The 23,125-nt window shown below is 36.5% G+C and overlaps 1 protein-coding gene across 1 annotated transcript; it reads right to left on the reverse strand.

Annotated features, from left to right (window-relative positions):
- Positions 1–142: 142 nt before the first annotated feature.
- Positions 143–18,535, reverse strand: rpgrip1 (RPGR interacting protein 1). The gene is given in 30 exon segments (XM_087790252.1): positions 143–172; positions 223–479; positions 546–673; positions 728–812; positions 958–1,147; positions 1,210–1,304; positions 1,362–1,398; positions 1,459–1,543; positions 2,634–2,762; positions 2,846–2,883; positions 2,957–3,132; positions 3,224–3,339; positions 3,711–4,095; positions 4,459–4,798; positions 5,684–5,841; positions 6,220–6,337; positions 6,397–6,558; positions 6,622–6,672; positions 7,387–7,504; positions 9,235–9,435; positions 9,528–9,601; positions 11,797–11,943; positions 12,029–12,052; positions 12,147–12,252; positions 12,732–12,869; positions 12,935–13,040; positions 13,204–13,409; positions 13,464–13,581; positions 13,777–13,830; positions 18,448–18,535. Coding segments are annotated over 30 exon segments (3,960 nt in total).
- Between the last annotated feature and the right edge of the window lie 4,590 nt (positions 18,536–23,125).

Raw genomic sequence — 23,125 nt, forward strand, 5'->3', positions numbered from 1 at the left:
AATCAAGCATTGTCCGTCACCAAGACATTGCTTTCAAAATTAAATGAATCTTCAACGATAAATCTAAAAAAATTTGAATGGCGGTCAACTATTTGCAGAACATTTCCACATGTGTGCCCAACTGGTCTTCTTGAGAACTTTGTCATCTCTTGGAATTGCACAAGTATGGTTTCTGTTACAAAGAGAATCGTAGCCAGTCAAGAACCGTAGAAACGAGTGTACCATGATTAAAAAGGCACTAGCTATTTCTCCATTTAATATCAGAAATCCCTTTTCACCTTCATATTCTATAACTCGGTCATTCCCACCCTCTTCACTCTTGCTTTATGCTTCCTGTTCCTCTTTATCTTCATCAGTTGTGTCTTCTATCTCTGGTTTGGTTTGGTGAAACTCTCTGTAAATTCCACTCAGCGCTTTTGCTGCTTCTAAAGAAACCTTCAGATGACCGATCACCTTCTGTTCTTCGTCCACGCTGAGAACTGTCAGACACAAACATGGTCAGTCACAAAACCTTTGCGTTACTTTGAGAGAGCAGAATTACTTACTGTCAATTTGTCTTTCAATGACATCACTTCCTGTCACTAGCAGCTCCTGCAGCTCCAGAAAAGCAAAGCCTACATCGATGCACTCGTCCTCGTCATCCATAGGTTCACTGACCACCGTAAACTTTAACCTGCAGTTTTTCATGTAAAACATATTTTCATCGCACTATTATGTTAATAGTTACCTGCCCTTGTTGGGGTCGCTTCCCTCCAGCATTGTGTACAAATACTGTCTCAGTGGAGCTGACACAGAACCATCTACATAGATGACTGACAGAAACACATGTAAGTTGATGCAGTGCTGTTGAATATATGGTATTGTTTAAAGTTAACCCAGCCTTATTTATGTGTGTCGATATTTTCTTACACCCCTAATGTAAACTGATGCATAATTATCAAAAAGATGAGGCCTTACTTCGTCTGAAGTTGTAGTGAACCGTCTCCCCCTTTGTTGGTTTACGAAGAGACATGGGTGTCTCTGTGGTCTCCATGGGGACGCTTAACAGTCGGTACTCAACATAGACCTGCTGCACTGACTTGTCTTTAGCCACCAGTGACGATGGTTTAAATGACAGAGACAGTATCTCCACTCTCAGCTTGTCTCCCTGGAGATTACAACAAACCATCTTGACACTGAAGTCAAACTTCAGGCTTACAACAATTGCACCTGCTTCATCCGTGGCGCTGCTGGAATTATCACATTGTCACTTTGTGAAGAACTGCGTTCTGATGAATCTGAAGCTTCATTTTGTTCAGCAGCACCTGATGGAGGAAGTACATTTTAAGTGTCTTTGTTGTGTGCTGCAGCTTCAAACTCACTTTTTTCTTCTACGTCATCCAACTCCTGATCCACTGACTGAGAAGACACAATTTATTTAACAAAGTAAAAATGGTCAAATCTTTTTTTGTAGTCTACCTGGGTTCTGAAGTTACCACTGGAGCTTTGTCTTCTCACAGTGGTCACCACAGATGTCTCTTTGGAAGTCCTAAAAATATTGAAACTTCAAATTACCATTTGTTGTCATTGAGTGTGTAGCACCAAATGATCTGATGTAGCAGCAATATTATAAAATGTAATAATGAAGTAGCCAACAAATTTCAATACAGTTTAATTTTAAACCATAAATATAAATTCTTGACCTACTGATGGTTTGATAAGGCCTCATGAAACAGCTGATAAGGTATCATGATACAGTGTCTTCATTTTGAAAGACCACTAGATGGCACTTACTGCTTTATATTTGACTGTGATCTAATAATTCAATGAATTCTGGCATAATTTTCATCAGCTGTTTCATGAGACCTCATCAACCTACTCAGTACCTAAACTTCTGTTATTTTGGGATTGTATCTAAATATTATCTACAGTTTTATCTTAATGGTAAATCTACAGGTATATCTCAATCTTTTGTAAGGAGGTGGTTAGACCACCCCTTTTTTGTGGGTATGCAAATGGTTTTCATTTTTATTTACATTGCTCCTTTGCAGACACAGATGTGTGAAATATGTATTTGCTTATAACATGCTTGAACAAAGAGCCATGATAAAAAAAAAATTGTTATAAAATGAAAATCCGATAAATGTAAATTGCCTCCCCAACAACAACAATAACTCCATAGAACAAACTAAAGTAATATATTGTTACATTATTTATAAATTATAAACCCCATATGCGTAATTACCTTTTTCACTTTAAATCGATTTAAAATTCAAAAAGGTTTTGAATTCGAATCTAGTCAGCTTGACTCCTCAATCATTTGCTCTCAGACCAGGAAGAAGTATGAACAAGAAAAAATGGTAAAATGTATATTTTTGTTTGAAAAACATTAAGTGTTAGAATATGTTCCTCAAATCATTCAATGTTTCACATTTAATTTAATTGTCTATTATCTAAGACATATTTGTTATATAATCATGATGATATATATATGATATATAATCATGATTCTAACTCAGTAAAAATCTGGTGTCCTAATTTTATGTCTGGCGCTCCCCAATTGTGTGTATTTTTCAACTGTGCACTACAAAAAAATGTCATGATCATTGAGATATCTCCTGAATCATGAATAAAATAAAGTAAGTGTTACATACACAGCAGCAGCAGCAACATGACTGGTTGTGGCCAGAGGAGTTTTCTCGAAGTGAGACCTCTTGACTTTTCTTGCCTGGCGACTTCTCTGTGTTTTGACAGTCTGTTTGGATTTCAGCTCAGATTTAGATGGAGGTTTAAACACATTGTTCAGTTAACTTGACATTTTTATTGTTTAAGTGCCTATATTGGATTGAAAATGTACATCTTTACCAACGCATTTGTCTCTTTTGTCATGTCTGCCTCAGTCAGCTGATGAAGAACAATCAATAAGAAATTAATATTTTTAACATCATCATCACCATTTTCACAAAATCCTCACCACTTTGATTCTTGGTTTAGCGACTGGCCTCTCAGACTCGCCGCCACTCCTCTCCTCCGCCTCTACTCTTGCATCCTGTTGGATCTCCAGGAGGTTGGACTGGAGGGGGTACTTCCACTTGATCATCAATCTGATGGTACCACGAGGAGCACCTGCCGCATCACGCAAGACGTAGTCACCTGGGAAAGAAGGACAAGCCCAAAAATCAGACATGCTTAAAGCTGCACCAATAATGCTAATTGATAAAGGCGGTCATAATGTTTATCTGACCTCTGATCTCTCGGCCAGTGAATAGGCTTCCGAGTGGAATGGGGGTCTTGGCCAAATATGCTTTAGGGATCTGACCATCGCTGTCATCAAACACATAAACCCTAAGGCTACTTGTCCTAAGGGGAGATGCAGTGTCAGTATGTTAGTCATACATGTTACACATTTATTCTTTGGAAATAATGAAATGAGAATCTGTAAATATCTGTTTAAGTAACAAACCTATAATTTAGTTAGTTGAGGGCATTTTTATGACATTAACCATTTTTCTATGATTTATTTTCAGTCCGTGAATATAAAGCCAATACATATGATCCGTGGTGCAGAAAAGGTTGGGACATTTTAACATCAAAGATCTAGAAAAAGTAAGGGGCGGACAAGTGGTTTGATACCTGCATTAAAGCAAAAATGTCTTCTGTATAAATGTCTGGATACTTGAATGATAGACATGAAAAAAGTGACATTTTATCATTTGTATTCCACTTCTCACCGGAGGTACTGCAGCACATCAACAGTTACTGCCAGAGGGTAGCTGATGACATCATTGAAAATCGGGTCGTTGGACGATTTAACCGTGTGAGACACGTGAGGCGGAAGATCGTAGAACCTATAAGTCAGGTACGTGTCGGGAAGAAGTCCCGGCCAATGTGCACTGATGCCCATACAGCGTTCCATCACGAGTACGATTTCATTGGGGATCCCCCCGCCATAGTCGTGTACCTCCTCATGGAGGGTCTCCTGCCAGCCAAGCGGGGCCTGGACTGGAGTAATTTGGGTGCTGTCAGCCTTTCGCTCCATTGTGGCTTCTGGAGGCTCAGCTGGGGGAAACAGTTGCACCCAGAAGTCCAGGACACCGATGGATTCACCCTCCAAACCTGGAGAGACATGGAAGTGGTAGTGGTGTGCATACTAGTGAGCGGTTATTAATACATATTGTAATGGGTTGATAAGGCCTAATGAAACAGCTGATGAGGTATGATACAGTGTCTTCAAGGCCACTAGATTGCACTCTCTGCTCTCTTTATTTTTTCTCCGATTTACTGATTCAATAAACCTAACATTTCAAATTAGAGTGCCATCTAGTGGTCTGGAACTAGAGAAGAAAATTTATCATGATACCTCATCATCTGTTTGATGATGCATTATCGACCAATCACTCGGAAAAAATCAGTAGTCAGTTTTATCTAAAGCATTATGCTTTTAAGTGCTCTCTCTCTCTTTAGAGTGGATTTTTGTACCTGTGATAGCAACACTCCTACCAACAGGCTCCCCTCTAGTCTCCATTGCTGCCTCTAAGGAGATGGTCCCACTTCCTTGGGTGACGAACCGGACACCTCCGAGCCCCTGATGTAGCTCCACCCTGATCTTTGAAGCCTGGCCGTACAGCAGTGCCAGGTCACGCGCAGTGAGTGCATACGTGGAGGTGAACTCGTACTTGGGCTGGTTTCCGGGCACCAAGGGCGTGGCCAACATCTCGAAGTCCAGGAGTCCATATGTAAGGAACGTCACAATGTCATATCCAGTCATATTTCGGATGCCGGCCATGTTCCGAAGTGCTGCTGGTGTAAACGTGGCTCCCTAGCAGCGACCACAGCAAAAGTTCTCATCAGTGATTGGTCTATGAGGCTTCATTAAAGAGCTGATGAGGTATCATGATACAGCGACTTTTACTTTGAAAGACCACTAGATGGAACTCTCAGTTTGAAAAAAATATGCCAGGTTTCATTGACTTAGAAGATCAGAGTCTTGTGGTCTATTGAAATAAAGACACTGTATCATGATAAAGCATCACATTCATCACATCAAGTTTTATGAACTTTTAGAACAGTAATGGGCAATTAAAATTCCTTAAGGGCCACCTTATATCCTGTGACGGTTGCCAACAAGCCAACAGAAGAAAAGGACAAATAAAGAACTTAACATGATTGGAAAATTTAAAATTATATTTATAACAATACCTTATTTCAATCTTGTCGTGATTTGGTTGTATATTATTTAATTGTAAGAATGTATTCAAATAAAATAAAACCTTTTCATATTTATATAGTTTACAATTTAAAATAAAGTGCGAAATAAATTATATAATGTCATTGAATAAATTGAATAAAATATTTAATTTGAAATATACTTTAAATTATATTACATTTTAAATATTATAGCTACGTATATACAAAAAAAAGAACATGATATAAAAGGGTTAGGGTAAGGGTTAGCATCTAACACTAACATCTAAAACTAATCCCAATAAAAGGAAGAAAAGAGAGAAAAAAGTTTGAGTTATTTGAAGAATTGAAATGGTAATGAAACTGCAAGCCAATCAGAGACACATTTCTAAATGGACAGTTTAATCCTATTATTTTGACCTCATCGCCCAAAATATGGAGGCAGAGGTTGTGTCCCCTGGGCCCCACTTTGCCCAAATCTGATTTATGGAGTAAGTCTAAACCCAAAAACCTTAAACACCTTGATGTAAATTTCCAGGAGAGACTCTCCAACTCGCAGAGGAGGACTGTCCTTTTCAGGCATGGATTCCACTTTCAAACTTGCCGAAGGCCATGTGTACTCGACCGGAATGGTCCGTTTCCTGTTCCTAGGATTGTACACGAGCTCTTTCAGCTGCTCTAGAGGTCAACGGAAAAACAACCCAACTTTAACTTATAAGACGGGCATGAGGCAAAAAACAACACAGAGAATACCTAAATAATAGTATTTTTTTTTGATGAAGTCTCATAATACAGCTGATGAGGTGAGCTGATGATGATACAGTGTCTTCATTTTGAAAGACCACTAGATGGCACTCTATGTTTGAAAATGTTACCAGGTTTTATTGAATTAGTAGATCAGAGCTAAGCAGAGAGTGGGATCCAAAGACACTGTATCATGATACCCCATTAGCTTTGTCATGAGGCCTCATCAACACATCACAACTAAATACTAAAACATGGTGTAAAAGTGTTTTTAGAAGAAAGATCTGATTCAAGTTCTTTCCTGTTACAAACCTTGTAGAGTTTTTATCTGAAGAGCTCTCTTGGACAACAGTTTACTTTTCTCCTCCATCATCACTCGCACCTCTTCCCTTTCTCTCTCCATCTTCTTCTGTGTGGTATTCAGCTCCTCCTGCAGAGGAACCAGAAGGTTATTCCGGGGTCTGTTCAGATGGCGTCTAGGATTCCTACTCGCAGGTCTCCACTGATGCGGTTCTCCAGAAGCAGCAGATCTCTGGTCTTCTGGAGTTCGAGCACAATTTGCGCGAACTCGGCCGTTCCAGAAGGAAGAAGATCCACATTCCCTTCAAGAAAGCTCAGACTCTCCCTGTTCTCTTGCTGCATCCGAAAAGCCTGCGGTAAAAAAAAAACAGTTAATTGTGTGGGTCATCCCTCCTTTCTCCTGAACTACCAGACTTTGATCTGCAGGAGAGTTTCACTGAGGTCATCCACACTCATGTCGAACTCCTGCAAGACAGAAAATTGTTATTTTAAACCACAATAATTACTTTTTTTTACAAATAAAGCAAAAACACAATATTATACAAAAACACAGTACTATCTAATAATGTCAAAGATGGTAATATTATACTATTATTGAGAGCAGGACTGGTGGTTCAAAAGACAGTCTTTGACAGCCTGTGAGAAGCGATGAAAATCTGCTTTGTTCCTTATATTATCTGGGAGCCCGTTCCTTTCTTTGATGGTTTTGTATGAAAAGGCTGATCGAGAGAACGCAGACTTTCTTTTGGGAACATTGCAGTCGCCCCTGGACACTGACCTTAAAGCTCTGCTTTTTAGTTGAGAGCATGGCTGTACATAGGGCTTTAGGGGAAGAGGGGCAGCATCATGCATGATTTTATGTACCAGAGGGATATTGGAGAACCTTATCAAGTTTTCAAAGCTCAAGATTTGATCTTTTTCAAGAATGTTGCAATGGTGGTAACGCCAAGGTTTTTGATCAAGGATTTTTAAGGCCTGGCTGTGCAAAGATCTAAGCGAGTTTAAAACTGTGGGTTTGGCTTGGGACCATGATGACAATCAATACAAAAATTTTAAATGACCATTGCATGAAAATAACATTTTGCTGCTTCCAATGATTTTCCTGATTTGTTTAATGTTGGCAATGCTAAATTTCAGCACATTGCAGACCTTTTTCAGATCAGCATTTGTGTTTAGCACCTTTGTTATGGAGTTGAGTTTGTCCTGCAGGACAGAGACCTGGTGTTTGTAGTAGAGAAACTCCTGGTGGACTAGCTCGTCTACAAAGCATGAAAATGAACACGTTAAAAAATAGTATCTTTTTTCGAATGCTAAAGTGCATTGGTTGAAACTAAAGCAACATGTTCAAAACGCTTAACACAGTCTGAAAAGCAGAAAATCATGTGGGCTAAACTGTGCCTCTCTTTTTATTGCTTTCAGACAAAGTGACAACAGTCACAAAAATGTATGTCTTATCCACTAGTTCACATTTGAAAACACACTATGATTCAATTGCACATTTTTCAAATGACTAGACACTTCAAATAAGTTCATATTAGTTAAAAACACACTCAAAACAAAATAATGGGAAAAAAACACTGGGAATTTCCACATTGAAATCTATTAAAAATGATTAAATATCGATACTAAAAGTGAAATCAAATGAATAAGATTACCAACAGCTGAATGAAATTTTTAGCTGAAAACATATCCAGGTGATCTTCTTTTGGCTTCATTTGAAAGGTTCTAATAGGACGTAGAGCTGTGCTATCTGATGAAACCACAGTAAATGATAATAGAGCATGTGGTAAATCATGGCATCTGTAAAATAGAAGTTTTAATGGCTCAGCCAAACTTGCAGCCTTCAACAATCAGATCAATTTTGAGACTTTTCCTGCACTAACAGGTAAGAGATTTATCCAACTACTGTATTGAGCCAGATTTCATAAATTAAAATAATCTATGTTTTACATCAGCTTTATGTTGGGAAATATATTGATGACTGTATTTTGTGTTTCATATCGCTGTACTATATGTCCGATGCATAGGTTAGTACCTGCAGGAGGTAAATGTCGAACTGTTACATATGTCCTAGGAACTTGTCTTGTTGATGCGGTCATTTCAAACAATGCTATAATGATGTAAATGTCAAAGTGGAAATTCAGGACAGAGTTCAGGAAAACAATGTCAGTAAAACAACAATCGCCCAAGTGCTTGAGAGGAATAAAGTTTGAATGAGGCAACTGTACAAAGTACCTTTGGAAAGGAATGGAGAATGTGTTTAGCAACTTTGTTATCAAAGTTGTATGTGCTGGATAAATCCAAGTAAGATGATTGTGCAATGAGTAACCAAGTCAACATGTGTTTATTGTTCTTTAAAACCTTCAATTTCTTTTTTTTTCATACATTCTTGTGACATGCAAAAGTTGATTTACCAAGCTAGATGGGAACAAATGTAACCAAGAATCTGTAGTTTTTGCTTCTATCCTTTTCCTTCTTGAACCCCATTGAAAAAAAAACCAGAATGGAAATGGAAGGTATACAATCATTCCATCTCCTTGCTGGATTCAATGAATGGTTGTGAAGATATTCCTCCCGAAGGCTGTCAGGGATGATCATACACTCAAGAACATCCTACCATAGGTGTCTTGCCAGAGAAGATATAAGTTGTGATGTTGATTAAACCATGTGGCCAAAGTATTCATGATTGACTTTGTTTTTTTTGTTTCATCTCATAATGTAAATTTAATCTACCCCTGAAAAAAAAAAAGATATTATATATATATATATACATATATATTTGAAAATCTGTATATATATATATATATATGTGTGTGTGTGTGTGTGTGGTACCAAAGTGAGACAATGTTACAGTGTTTTGTTGATCAGACAAAGCTTTGTTCATGATATTACTGTTGGGCTGAGCTGCATGATGGAGAAGCAGACTGTGATAAGGGTTTTGAACATGTCGATTTAGTTTTGACCAATGCGTCTTAGCAACCGAAATTATTTTTATATTTTGTTCTTAAAGTGTTGATTTGATGATACTAACCTGCTGGTGTTATTCTATCTTTAGAGAGAAGCTCTTTCCTGAGCTGCTCATTCTCCAGCTTCAGTAGACTTCTCTCCTCCCTCTCAGTTTGCAGCATTTGCTCTAAAATCTTGATCTTCTGGCTGCTCTTGTATGGCTCCTGCAGGTCTTTGTTCTCCATTTTTTCCCTCTCACTGGTGCTCTGAGTCGACAAAGTCCTGGAGGGTAAATATTCCATACATCAGCATAAGGTCTGTAGCTTTAATTCTTCATCTTCTAATTTGGTTGGTTAATCCAGTTGACCTCTGACCTTTCCAGCAGTGAATCATAGTTTTCTCTGATCAGGTCTCTTTCTCCCTCCAGATCATTAACTCTCTCTTTTAACTGGAAGAGAAAGAAGAGAAGGAGAGATCTATACAATACTGGGACTTGAGCTACCGCCTGTGTGTATGTCTGTGTGTGTGTGCCTTTGAAGATGTGTGTCTGTGAAGTAAGTAAGTAAGTAAGTAAGTAATATTTATTTATATAGCGCTTTTCGAGACCAGGGTCACAAAGCGCTTAGACAATCAAAACAAAACTCAAAAAAGTATGTGTATGTACATGTGTGTGAATATGAATCTGTGCATGTGTATGTGTCTGTGTGTGTGTGCCTTTGAAGATGCGTGTATGTGAAGGTGTATGTGTATGTACATGTGTGTGAATATGAATCTGTGCATGTGTATGTGTCTGTGTGTTAGTGAATGAATGATAGTGAACATACAAGAGTCATGAGTGGAGAATCTCCAGCGACTTTTAGCTTGACAATCACACACAGTGTATTTGCTGGTGTCTGTGTGTATTTGTAGAAGTTTGTGCGCATGTTCCTGTGTGTGTATATGTGAATAACTGTGTGTCCAAGTAGGTCTGGTGTGTATGCGTGTGTTTGTATGCATGTATACCAGTTGCAGCAAGAGGCCGTCAACACTGAGTCTGGTTCTGACCGAGGTTTCCGCCTTTTTAAATGAAGTTTTTCCTCGCCACTGCCACGCTGTTATTCCCTCAGTATTGGTCGGACCTGTTTTTCCTTTTTCTAATGTAGTCTGTAAAGTGTCTTCAGATAACTTTGTTATACTAAGTAAGTAAGTAATTTGTATTTATATAGCGCTTTTCCAGACCAGGGTCACAAAGTGCTTAAACAATCAAAACAATACTCAATAAAATATATACTTTAAAGGTAAAGATAATACTGGGAACAACATAGGAGTTCCAGAAAATCAAGGAAGAGCCTGTACAAATAAAATATATTTCTTGAAGGAGTCCATCAAACGCAAAGAGAGAAGAAGATCGTTCCAAAGCTGCCTGGAAGGATTTCTCTCCTCTGGTCCTGAACCGTGTGCGGGGAACCATCAGTAGATTCTGATCCACAGACCTCAGAGCCAGAGCTGTGGTTGAGCAGGGGTGTAAGGCTGGATCAGATCAGTGATGTCAGGAAGAGCCTGACCATGAATAGCTCTGAAAGTAAGAACCAGAATTTTAAAGTTGATCCTGAAAGAAACTGGCAGCCAGTGAAGAGTTTTAAGGATCAGAGAAATTTGAGTTCTTCTACTTGAGTGGGTAAGAATTCTCGCTGCAGAGTTCTGAATCAACTGCAGGCGAGACAGATCCTTCTTGTTTAGACATGAAAACAAACTTTTGGAATAATCCAGGCGAGAAGACACAAACGCATGGATTACAAGCTCCAGATCATGTTGTGACAAAATTTTCTAAGTTTTCTCAGTTGAAGGAAACCGTTTCTGGTCAGTTTTATGCAGTGTTGAACAAGAGACATGTCTTTGTCAAATAAAACACCCAGGTTTCTCAGGCTCAGTTCGACAGACTGACCTAAGTCACCCAAATACTGACTCGAACCTGGAACCTTATCATCAGGAGCAATCACCAGAGTTTCAGTTTTGTCCACATTTAGCTGCAAAGTGTTTTCACTCAGCCACTGTTTGATTTCTAGCAAACAATTGACTAAGCTGTTCAGCCTCTGGGGCTCAGTTGGATCAAAAGAGCAGTAGAGCTGGATGTCATCAGCAAAATAGTGATAATAAACATCAGGAAATCTCTGAATGATTTTTTACAGGGGAATCAAGTACAGCAAAAACAATAAAGGATCCAGAAACAAACCCTGAGGGACTCCACACAACAGATTCGCTGATTCAGACCTTATTTGATTGGTAGATACACTAAAACTGCCCCCAGAAAGATATGAAGGGAACCACTGTAACAGAGACCCAGACAGTCCAGCTTCATCCCTCGGTCTTCTCAGCAGGATCTGGTGATCAACTGTGTCAAAGGCTGAGGACAGATCCAAGAGAACCATTACAGTGAATTGACCCGAGTCAGCCGACATCATGATGTCACTGCACACTTTCAGTAAGGCTGTCTCCATAGAGTGATGTTTACGGAAGCCAGACACTTTAAATAAAATTGAATTGTATGTCTATGTGTGAGTGAGACCATTTGTGTGTGTATCAGTGTGTATGTTTGTGTCTCGGTGTGTGTGTCTTTCTCTTTATGTGTGCATGTGTAGGTCTGCAAGTGTGTTTGTGTCTTACCTTCTCCAGACTCTGCAGGGTCAGTGTGGCAGTGTTGAGCTCAGTGTCCAGGGTTCGAGCTCTCTCTTTCTCTTGCTTCAGCTGCTTACTCAGATCCTCCACTTTTTCCAGCAGAGCTGCCTGAGCTTCTTTCACTGACCTTTGACCCTGTAGGATCATTTAAGAAATGCAAGAGAAAGCTGCAGAATATGTATATATTATATTAAATTATGTGTTTTAAAAAGTGTTTTACCTCCTCTAACTGCATTTCATATGTCTAAAAAAAAAAGCAAAACACATTAATCAAAGTATTTGGTTTTAAAAACTTTCAAAAGAAAAAAAAAAAAACATTTAAAAAAAAGAATTCTGACCTCCTTCAATTGTTTGAATCTCTCTTGGCTGACCCGCAGGGCGGCGCTCTTCTCTGACAGTTGCTTCTGTAGACGAATCAGATCCATGTTTTCTTTTATATTGATTCTGGAAAAGAGGATTTCAAATATATTTAATTGATTTTCATGCATAAAATATACACTACACACACTTTAAAAGTAAATTAAAATATATCAGATGTGTTAAATCCACATGTTAGAGGTTAGAGTATGTAAAGTAGACCATGTCATCAGAAAACTTTTAAAGGCCAGAACATGTGTTTAGCTCACATGGACAGTGATTTCACGACAGGGTTCAATTAAAAAAAAGTTTTTATTTGGAAATTAACAGTGTGTATGTTTGTAAACCAAATTAATGCAACATAATTTACAAGCATTTACAATCTACTTAAATGTATGAACTTAATGTAATGAAAATATTTATATTTAGTTAACAGGGGTTTTGATTTGTTTTTTTGTATTTAATTTCAAGAGTTTGTCAATTTTTTCAAGAGTTTGTAAAATTTTATTTAGGAATTTGTAATTTTTTTTTTATGTTCCTTCTTGTCTTTTGTTTGCCACGCTAACCTGTGTCTGTCGGCCTGCTCTTTCATCATCTCTTTGATGGCTCCCTCCATTTCCCTCTCCTTCTCTCTGAGAGAGTCCTGGAGAGCATTATTGGTCAAATGAATCTGCGTCATCATCAGCTGCTCCTTCATGCTGGGTCTGTGTGTAGACAAAAAGTCAGATTGGTTGAAAAACACCTTCTCTTTTCACATTTGACAACAAACCTCCACCCTGGCTCCTCTGTCTTGCTATCATCAAATGTTGGACCATAGCGAGGGGGGGCGGTTGATGCTGCTCTCCTGACTCCTACCTCTGCATCACTTCTCTTCCCTTATTGTGGAAAGAAAAAAAATGTCCTTTACCGCTCGGGCATTCCAATGATTTATAATGTTAAATATATATATATATTTTTTCCTAATTCATCTCTTATAAAAACATGTAGTGTTACTAAAACTAAAAACAAATTACATTTTCATACTAAATGAAGGCATACCTTTGCTAAACCTGTGCAGAGAGTTTACTCTGAGGTCCAGGATGTGCTGCCGGGCCAAGCTAAGTTTTTTCTGCAACAGACACTTCTGGCTTTCAAGCACAGCTACTCGAGCCTCCATCTCCTGCATGGTCTCCTCCATGTCCTGCTCCTTTATAGTGCTGGACTTAGGCTGCGCCTGGCGGAGACTCATGAGTCTGGTGGACAACCTGCAGAGGAAATAGAAGTCACAGTTTGGCCATACATTTTCATCACACCTCTACCTCCGTAAACGCTGCTCCTGTGTACAAGTGTGTTGTCTTAGAATGCTGTTGTCTTCCTGCAGCTTGAGACACAAGTCCTCCAGTTGTTCTCGTGGGACACGAAACAAACGCTGAGGATCTGCACAGAGACAGTAATATTTTTGTGTAGAAGTGCTGGAAAGATCATCATGTTTAAGAATTATTACTGCATTCTTTTTTGTTTATATTACATGCATTTGAACCCACGTAATGCTTGAGAAGTAATTATTTATAACTACGTGAATGCTAAAAAAGTCAGCATGACTCTGCATCATGACACTGTCTTCATTTTCACCTTTCATCTTCATCAGGTGGCTCTTCTTCCATGATCTCACTTCCCGTAAATTATCTGCAAGAACAATTTGTAATTTCACAGTTTATATATCATAATGTTCACATGATGATGTCATGTTCACATTAATTAAGAAATGTTTGATCACATTTAATTAATTTTCGATTGAAACTGATGTGATTGTAGTAGAAAAATAAAATGCTACAATTACATCAGATTTTGTTTTTGTAGAACCAACATTGGTATTTAGTGTATATATACACTTATTTATACATTTCAATTTAGATTTATTTGCACATTCATTTTTTTAATTTTGTTATTTACACCTTTTTTGAATCATCTATATATAAATTTCGCTTTTCATTAATTTCCATTTTTGTACTTGGTCTTTTTATTAATTTCAACCTTTTGTTGGCAGTATGCAGTAGGACAAATATCTACTATAAACATTTAACAAATTGTATTTTTAAAACAGCACTAACTAAAATAATGGACACCATTTCATAGATTAAAACATTCACAAAATATATTTCATTAAGACAATAAAACTATATTAGAAATAATCTGTTTTTAAAAAAAAAAATTTTTTAATTGAGCAAAACATAGATACATAGGTCCTGTATGTACTGAAATTCAAAATGTAAAACTCAACAAAGGACCACATAATGAGAGACAGTAACAAAACATATAATAAAACCATACACTAACATTGGCTTACAACTGAAACAGTTAAACAAAACCGATTGAAGATATACACAAAAAAAAATAAAATAAAGCAACACAAAAACTACACTTTTCTATATAAATCCCTGAATAATAAAAGCCTTTTTACCCCTAATTAGTTAGAATTTGGAGAACTTTTTTTAAATTTTGATTTATGAATGTGAAATTTGCTGATACAAATTAAATTATTTATTAATTAATTAATCTATATTTTTATCATTATGTTGATAATATAATAATATGTCTTTTAACTTAAGATTTAGAGTGTGCTTATATTTTATTTATCTAAATCCTCTGAGTATTTTCTTGTTTTAAGGCAATCAAAAAAAAAAGTGTTTGATATTTTCCTATTGATTTCTACAGAATTTATATTTTTTGTTCAATTTAAAAAAAAGTCATATGTAAACATTAATGGGATAAATGTTATGAATTACTTTAAATTGTATTTGAGATGACAAATCTATTAGTAATAGACCATGTCTTTTTCCTATTTGTATTTTCTATTTACACTTAAGAATAATTTTCCAATATGTTTGTTTGAGCTATTTTTATCTGTCAAATCTATCCATTAACATACTCATATATCCAATGTTATTTGGAGGATCATAACTACACTTGAGGAGTTGAGGAGAATTTCAGCTGGAATTGATTTAATATCTTATATTCTTTATTCTTTATCGGAAATTGTTTATTTATAAGAAACATGCTACAAACCCAAACAATTAAAAAGAAAAAACGATGAATGAAGACAACAAACGTTTATCTTAAATATTTATACTGTGAAAAGATCGGTGATACTGAATCACTGTGCTTTTATCGTGTCTTATATGTGACGTAGTTTGCAATGATTAATTCTCAGAGAGAGAACATGTTTATTGCCAGTTTTGCAAATACAACATAGGGTTTGTCATGGTGTTGAAAGAACAATAGATTCAGGACTGACTAGTTAGCATAACTAACTAACAAGTCAGGCCTGATGTATATAGTTCACTTCAGTACATCTTCAAGACATGGTTTTACTGTTAGGTGTGTTTAGTGAACTATTTTATTTTTATATTAAAATTATCTGATAAAACATAGAAGATGCATTTGTCCCATTTTGGTACTTTGTCTATTGCTTTTATAACTAGTTTGTATACATTTGTATTTCTTAGGCATTGCTTATGATTAATGTATGTTATTTCTCTACAGCTATCAAAAGAAGTCACTTCTACCACATTCTATCCATCATGTTTGGAACAAGCACACGTGGGCCATTGGATCTTGTGAGCATGAACCACTGGGTGAAAGTAACCAGGAGAAACCATGGATAAAACAAGGTAATTTACATCTATTTTTGGGTGTGTTTATTTTTGCTTTGCGTGTATCCATCTCACAATTACATGTTTGATTACAGGTTCAGCTGCTCACCAGGCTCTTGTTGCCATTGAAGAATGTAAGGAAGTTCATCAACTGTAGGTATGCACTCAATTTATCAACACTGATGTCTGTGTGTTTGACTCTAAACATATCAAATGCAATATCGCATCTGGTTTCTATAGACTGAATTGTATGTCTGTTAGCATACTCGACAGGACAACATCGGATCTGGGAAATTTCGCAGGGAAGCGGTTCTCCTACACTCCCCTCATGTATCGCACCCGGACTCTGCTTGAGGCTATTGACTACAATAGTCACAATAGCCGTGGCTCAGCACGAAACAAATATGGCCACAAGATGTAAGTATATATACCGGAATGGAATATGAATGGAAAAATAGTATTCTTATATATTTTTTTTCATTCAGTTACAGACAATACTTCAATAAGAAGTCAAAATCTTGGAGCATGTACACATTCAAGGAGTAAAAGGATTACGCCTCAGAAAGCGGCTGCAGTGGATGTGGCCTTCCTCAAAAACAAAGCCTTAGGCCAGATGATTAGGGCTTCCAAGTTCTGTACCACCACCACCTACAGAGGAGCTAGTGAGGACACGTCAGGCGGGGGATGTTTGATGTGTTTAATTAAAAAAATTACAATAATAAAGTTTTCTTGTTTTACACAAATGTTAATGTTAATATACTTAAAACACAAACACACATTATATACTGTAAACTCTTATACTTGTCTGCAGACCTGGAAACCAGTGTAATATCCCCTTGGTTCGGAAAAGTGTGCCTTATTTTCCAGACTCAACAACTAGGAATAACGGCCCTGTTTCCTACACCTGGACGTCCATGTCGCCACAGCACAAACTGTCTATAGGCTGCATGCCTGTTTTGTCTTTGCTCCACTCCCAGATCTTGTTCGTCATCTACAACAAATATATTATACCAGGGAGCGTTTGCCAGTAGCAAAACTTCTTTGTCGAGAATGTACAACTGCAGGTGGGCATTTGCCCACTGCAGAGTCTCTAGGTCTGTTTAAAAAAAACACAAATGTTACTTTACAAATGTAAAATAAATATTTGTAATGATCAGAATCATATTTAACGTTATGGGCAAGAACTTAATTTAAGAAGGTATCTTATTATTAATAATAATACATTTTATTTATATTGCAATTGTCATCAAAAAATGTATCAAAGTGCTCTTACTTTTTAGTAATTAAGAAATGACTGACAAACTTGTATAGAGTAATTATAGCAATAAGTTTAACCAAATTTTCCACATAGACTCGAAATAATACAATATGAATATAGTTTTTAAAAATAACCTTATTTTACAGAAAGACTGAAATCAACACTGCACAATTTGAACGAATATACTCGTTCAAATTGATATTCAGACAATACATCCCATTAATGTCGTGATTTGTTCATTAGTTCACTGTGAAACAGTCATCTTATAGAACTTCTTATTTAGTCTTGCGGCTCTGACTTAATCGTGGTTATGGTTGTGGTACAAAAACAAAGTTAAAGTTATGCTATTTACAAAGCCATCATAACACATTATATTTCATTATCCACAATCTGATTCATTACCTCATCGATATCCATCCTTCATTCAGCCAATGGAAATTTGTGCAACTGCTGCAAACCTGGACATGGCAACTTTTGCGACGTTCAGTGAGTGCTCATGGGAAATGTTGTCCCCCTTCGGGCAAAACACTACCACTTTATTCCACTGGCGTCGCTCGACTAAAAATCGCACATTGCTCAGTGTTGTTTCAAAATCTGAATTCCTGCTGCCTCATCTCGAGAAGAAGTGTCATGGCGCGTCGAGGTCCGGCCGGCTGCTTATCCCAGCTGTTGTCCAGAAGTATTAGCGCTTTGCTGCGGTTTAGGCATTTTGAGATTTAAAATGTAGCTTTAAGTGCGTAGGAGAAACTCCACCGCAGAAGATTTAAATAAGTGGTGCCCAAAAAAGGTTCGTTTTTCGAAAGGGTTGCAGGATCTTACGGGAGCGCGACTGGGAGTCCAGAATTTCTTTTTTAAGGTGATGATGTTTATTTTTTCAAACTAAGTTAACCAAAATCTTATTAATGTCTTTAATTGTAGACTGTTGAACATTCAGGGAAAGGGCAGGTAGAGAAATCAGATAAAGATATCGTGATATGCATGTTTTTAAATGATTGAGGTTTGATGATCATTCATGTCACACATAAATGATCACAAAACATATTAAAAGATCGTGAAACATTAATAATAAAAGGCAGAAATAATAAAATAACGTTCTCTATTCTCTATTAATAACGTAATAATGTTCTCTGATTTTTTTTTACATATCTAAAAACATATTGTTTGATTCACTTTGTGAAAAATGTTTATAATCTGAAAATTGTTTTAAATTTAGTTGACTATAGTTGAAAATTGTTTGATTGTAGTTCAAAATTCCACAATTATAAAAGTGTAATGTTTAAAGAAAAAAATGTGAATGAATAAAAGTATGTGATTGTTATAAACTTGTGTAAAACCGATGTATTGAATGAGATGAAATTGAAATAAATATCTTTTGTCTTTCTGGACACAAACCTGGGACATTAGTCATCTGCCCTCTTCTCATGAGTCCAATATCTCTGACCGGTAGATCGCCGGCTGTCTCATCCACTTCTAGTGACATCACACTTTGTTTTAGAGAGAATCCACCAATTAGAATGTTCAAAGGAAGTACCTGTTGGAATCACATACAGAGACACGTCAGAAGTCCGAAGTTCTCTTCATGACTTGATATAAATATTCTCGATATATCATATATATATACAGTATATATCATATATATTAGTCGAAGGCAGGCTGTCACTGTTTGCCTTTCAATGTGGCTAGAATAATTCTGTTTACTTCAATAGTAACCTACCGTGTCAGTTTTGGCAACAAGAATAGTCTCAGTACAAATAAGAAACACCAGTACAGTGGCTGGATTTGCACTTACCTCAGATTCCCATAGGAGACAATTAAGAAAAGAAAATTAAAACAGAAAGTAGTTGAGAATAGTTTCATAAATCTTCCAGGATGTGTCCTGCTTACAGCTTTGCTGGTCACAGGTCCACACATTGTCTGCTGTCCATGCTTGACAACAGCTCCATCTGTCTCTCCAAGATAAGCCTATCAACGCTTTTAATCAGATTAACAGATTTTTGTCCGTGTTGTTCTGTGGTCCAGCCCACATCTCAGGTTTACAGACTTCAAATCTCAGATCAGTGTCAGAACTTTTAGGCAGTTGCAGAAAAATAAATAACATTTATCTTTGAGTTAATTTAAACCATTCATAAAAGGGTCCCATCATTTTAAAATCTAGCTGTTTGTCTGAAGTGTTGGGTTGTCAAATTATAGATACATGTATAAATACATTGAAAAAATTATTTTCACAAAATATAAAAATGAGTGAATAAATATACGAATGTTAAGATTTAGATAATAATAAGAATAACAATTATTTTGTCAAAAACTTTTATTTATACATTTCAATTAGAGATTATTACTTAAATAATAGATATAATTTATAGATTTATAGACAATAAAACTAGATTCAAAATAATGCATGTCTTAAAATGATAGGTGTACATTTATTTTTTATGTATTAAGTTATTCCAACATGTCGAGAGAGAGATAAATTATTACTTAAATAATAGATGTAACCATAGATTTATAGACAATAAAACTAGATTCAAAATAATGCATAATAATGCATGTCTTAAAATGATTGGTGTTATTGCAAACACAATGTAAGCAAATGTTGAAAAAAGAAACACTAAACTTTTTTTCTTCTATTAAGAATTTACAAGTGTGTACATTGTTTTTCTTTTTCTAGTCTCTGTAAGGTGAACTTTCACAAAAAACATTTAAGGACTTTGCGTAGCATCTGACCCTGGTTCAGAGGACACAAGGGCTGAGCTGAATCGCTCTGGTAGGTCCTCCAGATCCTGCTCATTTTCTCCATCCCACACTTGTGTTCCGTCATCAGTCACCACTAGCCAGGTGTTTGCCGTCCTCCTGTCCATCTGGCCTTGACTAGTAAGACCGATTTTGTTTTAATTGTCAGACAACCATGTATCTGTCAGTAACTGTATACTGCAGGATCTTGTTGTAGTCTGTGAAGGCACAAGTGGTTCATGAGTCTAGACTTTCTTGCTAACAAATTTCAGGACATTTTAATACCTTGATGGTCGAGAGCCTTCACCAGAGACTGCAGCTGCTGCTCCATGTCCTCAATAGTTCTTCTCACGACTCCCAAATTAACGTCCGAGTGAACCACCAGGTGAGACTGGACCAGGCCAGTGAGTGGACTCACCTCTTGTAACTTCAGATGACAAGACATGGTTAACAGATTCCTCATGAGATGCTGTACATTTGTATAATGAAATATTTTTCAGAATCAAAACACGTTTATTGGCAATGTTGTAAACACTACACAGGAGTTTTTTTTGTTGGTGGCAGCTCAGAATATAAATAATATAATAAATATGAATAAATAAAATGGTATAAATATAATAAAATAAAACAATTGACACATAGTGTGCATTAAAGTGAACATATAAAAATATTGTAAAATGTGAAATGAAATAAAGTTTCAATTGAATTTAATAAAATAAATAATAAAATAAACAAGGGGGGGATGACAGTACAAAAACAAAGTTATTTACAAAGCCATCATAACGCATATAATATTTCATTATCCACAATCTGACTCATTACCTATCCATGCTTCATTCAGCCAACGGAAGTCTGGAAACAGAAAATTAGTCCAAAATTAGTCCACTGGCATCACTCGACATAAAATCGCATAAAGCTGCTTTCATTAAGATTAAATTAAATTGATTTAAAGTAATATTTTATTTTTAATGGAAGTGTTTCTGATTCACACAACAATTTTGATATTCTCTTTCCTCCTCAAATATTTTCAAGCATATTAATTCATCAACAAAGGTTCTTTCAGTGTTGTGATCTGACCTGTAGTAGACTGAAGTCATCACTGCAAGAAAGTTTTTCAAATTTACCTTTGCTTCTCTGCAGTTTACTAATGTCGGCCTGCAGGTCTGTCATCACTTCCATTGCAAGCATTTCAGCCTCCAGCTGTCTCCTCTTTATGGTCTCCTCTAGCTGCTCCTGACGTCTTCCCATCCAGGCCAACAGAGAAGAAAAGATCCTCCTGCTCTGCTCCAGGTCCAACTCTGATTTCTTCTGAAGATTACAGACTCAAACATGATACAATAGCATCGGTTAGAGAAACTCTCTCATCCCCTTCTAGCAACCTTTTTGAAGTCTGTATGTTTTATTTCTGGCCACTCCAGTTTCCAGTTTGACTGAGTATTCTAAATTGTCTTCAGTGCAACTCAAAGAAGGAATAAGCAATATAAATTAATGCAGGGATAACAAGCTTTAACACACTGTGGGGAATAAACATTTTTAGTATAATAAATCACACAGATCTTTTAAACTCATTGGCCAGGCTCCAAATATGGCCGTGAAAATCATTTTATGTGGCTCATGTGGTTCATGTTAATAAGTATGACCTACAGAGATACCAGTGTTTAAGACAAGATAAGGGAAAGAGGTTATGAATGAGTTAACCTGAAAAGTATTTGTTCCTATTTCCTTTACATGGATTAAGCAGACTTTTTTAATGAATCGTTTAATTAACATGTTGTGTTTTGACCCCCATAAGGGAATAACGATCAGAACATGAATCGATGAATGTTTCAAAATTAAAAAAAATTTACAGCATGTGCTTGGAACATGTACTTTGCATTATATGATAATCAAATATGATGTACAATTAAGTGACAAACTAACTTAATTTTGTTTAGGTAATTTAATTTTTTTATCTAAAGTCTGATTACTAAATATATTATTTGTCTACATATGTAATCATTTCAAATAACTTTACATATTAGTGAAACTTAGATTAAATGTAGTCAATACTAAATGAACATTTTAATTTTGAATAATATACACTCAGATTAATCATCCAACATCAAGTTTTTGACTCTAAAGTGATTTCCATAATCTCTCCAATAAACTCTGTCACTCACCCGACTGAGTTCTGCAGACACTCTGATCTCTTCCAGCTTCCTGAGATTAGTCAAGTTTGTTGTCGATCTCCAATTCCATCTTCCTGACGCAAACCTATTTAACAATTAAATAAACAGACAAATCAAAGATATCGATTTAAATGCAATTTAATTTAAATGCTAAAGAAATACATTCCCACCCTCTGCTGGAGGTCCTCAGGGTCAGAGAGCTGGTGACCACTTAGGCTAGAGAGACTTAGATGAGGACTCGGATGAGGCTCACAATACGACATCAGACACACGACTTGTGAGCCACAGATTGGATGCAAACGTCACAATACACAACATTTCTGGGCAATCTGGTCCTCCACTCGGCTCAGAACTGCTCAGACATCTCCCTGGCAAAAGCGTTTTCATAGAGTTCTGGATGTCTGCTGAAGGCTGTGTGACATTTTGGACAGCTGATGGATTGTTGGGACTCCCAGAGAGATGTGATGGAAGAGAAGCAGAAGCTGTGGCCACAGGGGATGGAGACTGGCCCGGAGAAGACTCTCTGACAGAGGAAGCAGTTGAACTGCTGCTCGGACAAGAAAGCAGTGGTGGAAAATCTTCTGGACAACAAACGTTACATACAAATGAATATTAAACATGATATATTTTATTTGTTGTGCATGTTACATACACTGTGATCAGCTATAATATTGATTAAAAACAATGAAACATATATAATTAAAGATAAAAACAAGCATTTATAGGCCAAGATATATAGAATAATCTAGGCGGTACTAGAGTTATACTAGAAATAAGTATCTCAAGACTCTTTTTAAAACAGGCATGAATTAAGACATTTTTTAAGGAACAATTTCAGCGCATCTGACTTGACAGTAATAGACTATTTAAATCTGAAAGGACTTCAATTGTGAATATTTCGTTAAGACATAACTTGAAATAAAATAAAATGAGTAATTGTATTCAGTGGTTTAAAACACACAAATCCTGCACGAAACAAAGACATTTATAAAATCTGCATTAGCTTCCATCTTACTGTAATACTTCAAGCAATCTTTCAAAAATACTCCCAATTGTGATGAGTGTGAACTGAAAGTGTAGAACTTCCTTTCTCCCAATAATCAACATGCACTGACCGAAGTCCTCAAACACTCAATTCAGCTTCAAGGAAATAATACTTGGTTGTTATTTGG

This window comes from Callionymus lyra, chromosome 4, assembly GCF_982586985.1.
Source record: "Callionymus lyra chromosome 4, fCalLyr1.hap1.1, whole genome shotgun sequence".
In the NCBI taxonomy this organism is placed as follows: Eukaryota; Metazoa; Chordata; class Actinopteri; order Syngnathiformes; family Callionymidae; genus Callionymus; species Callionymus lyra.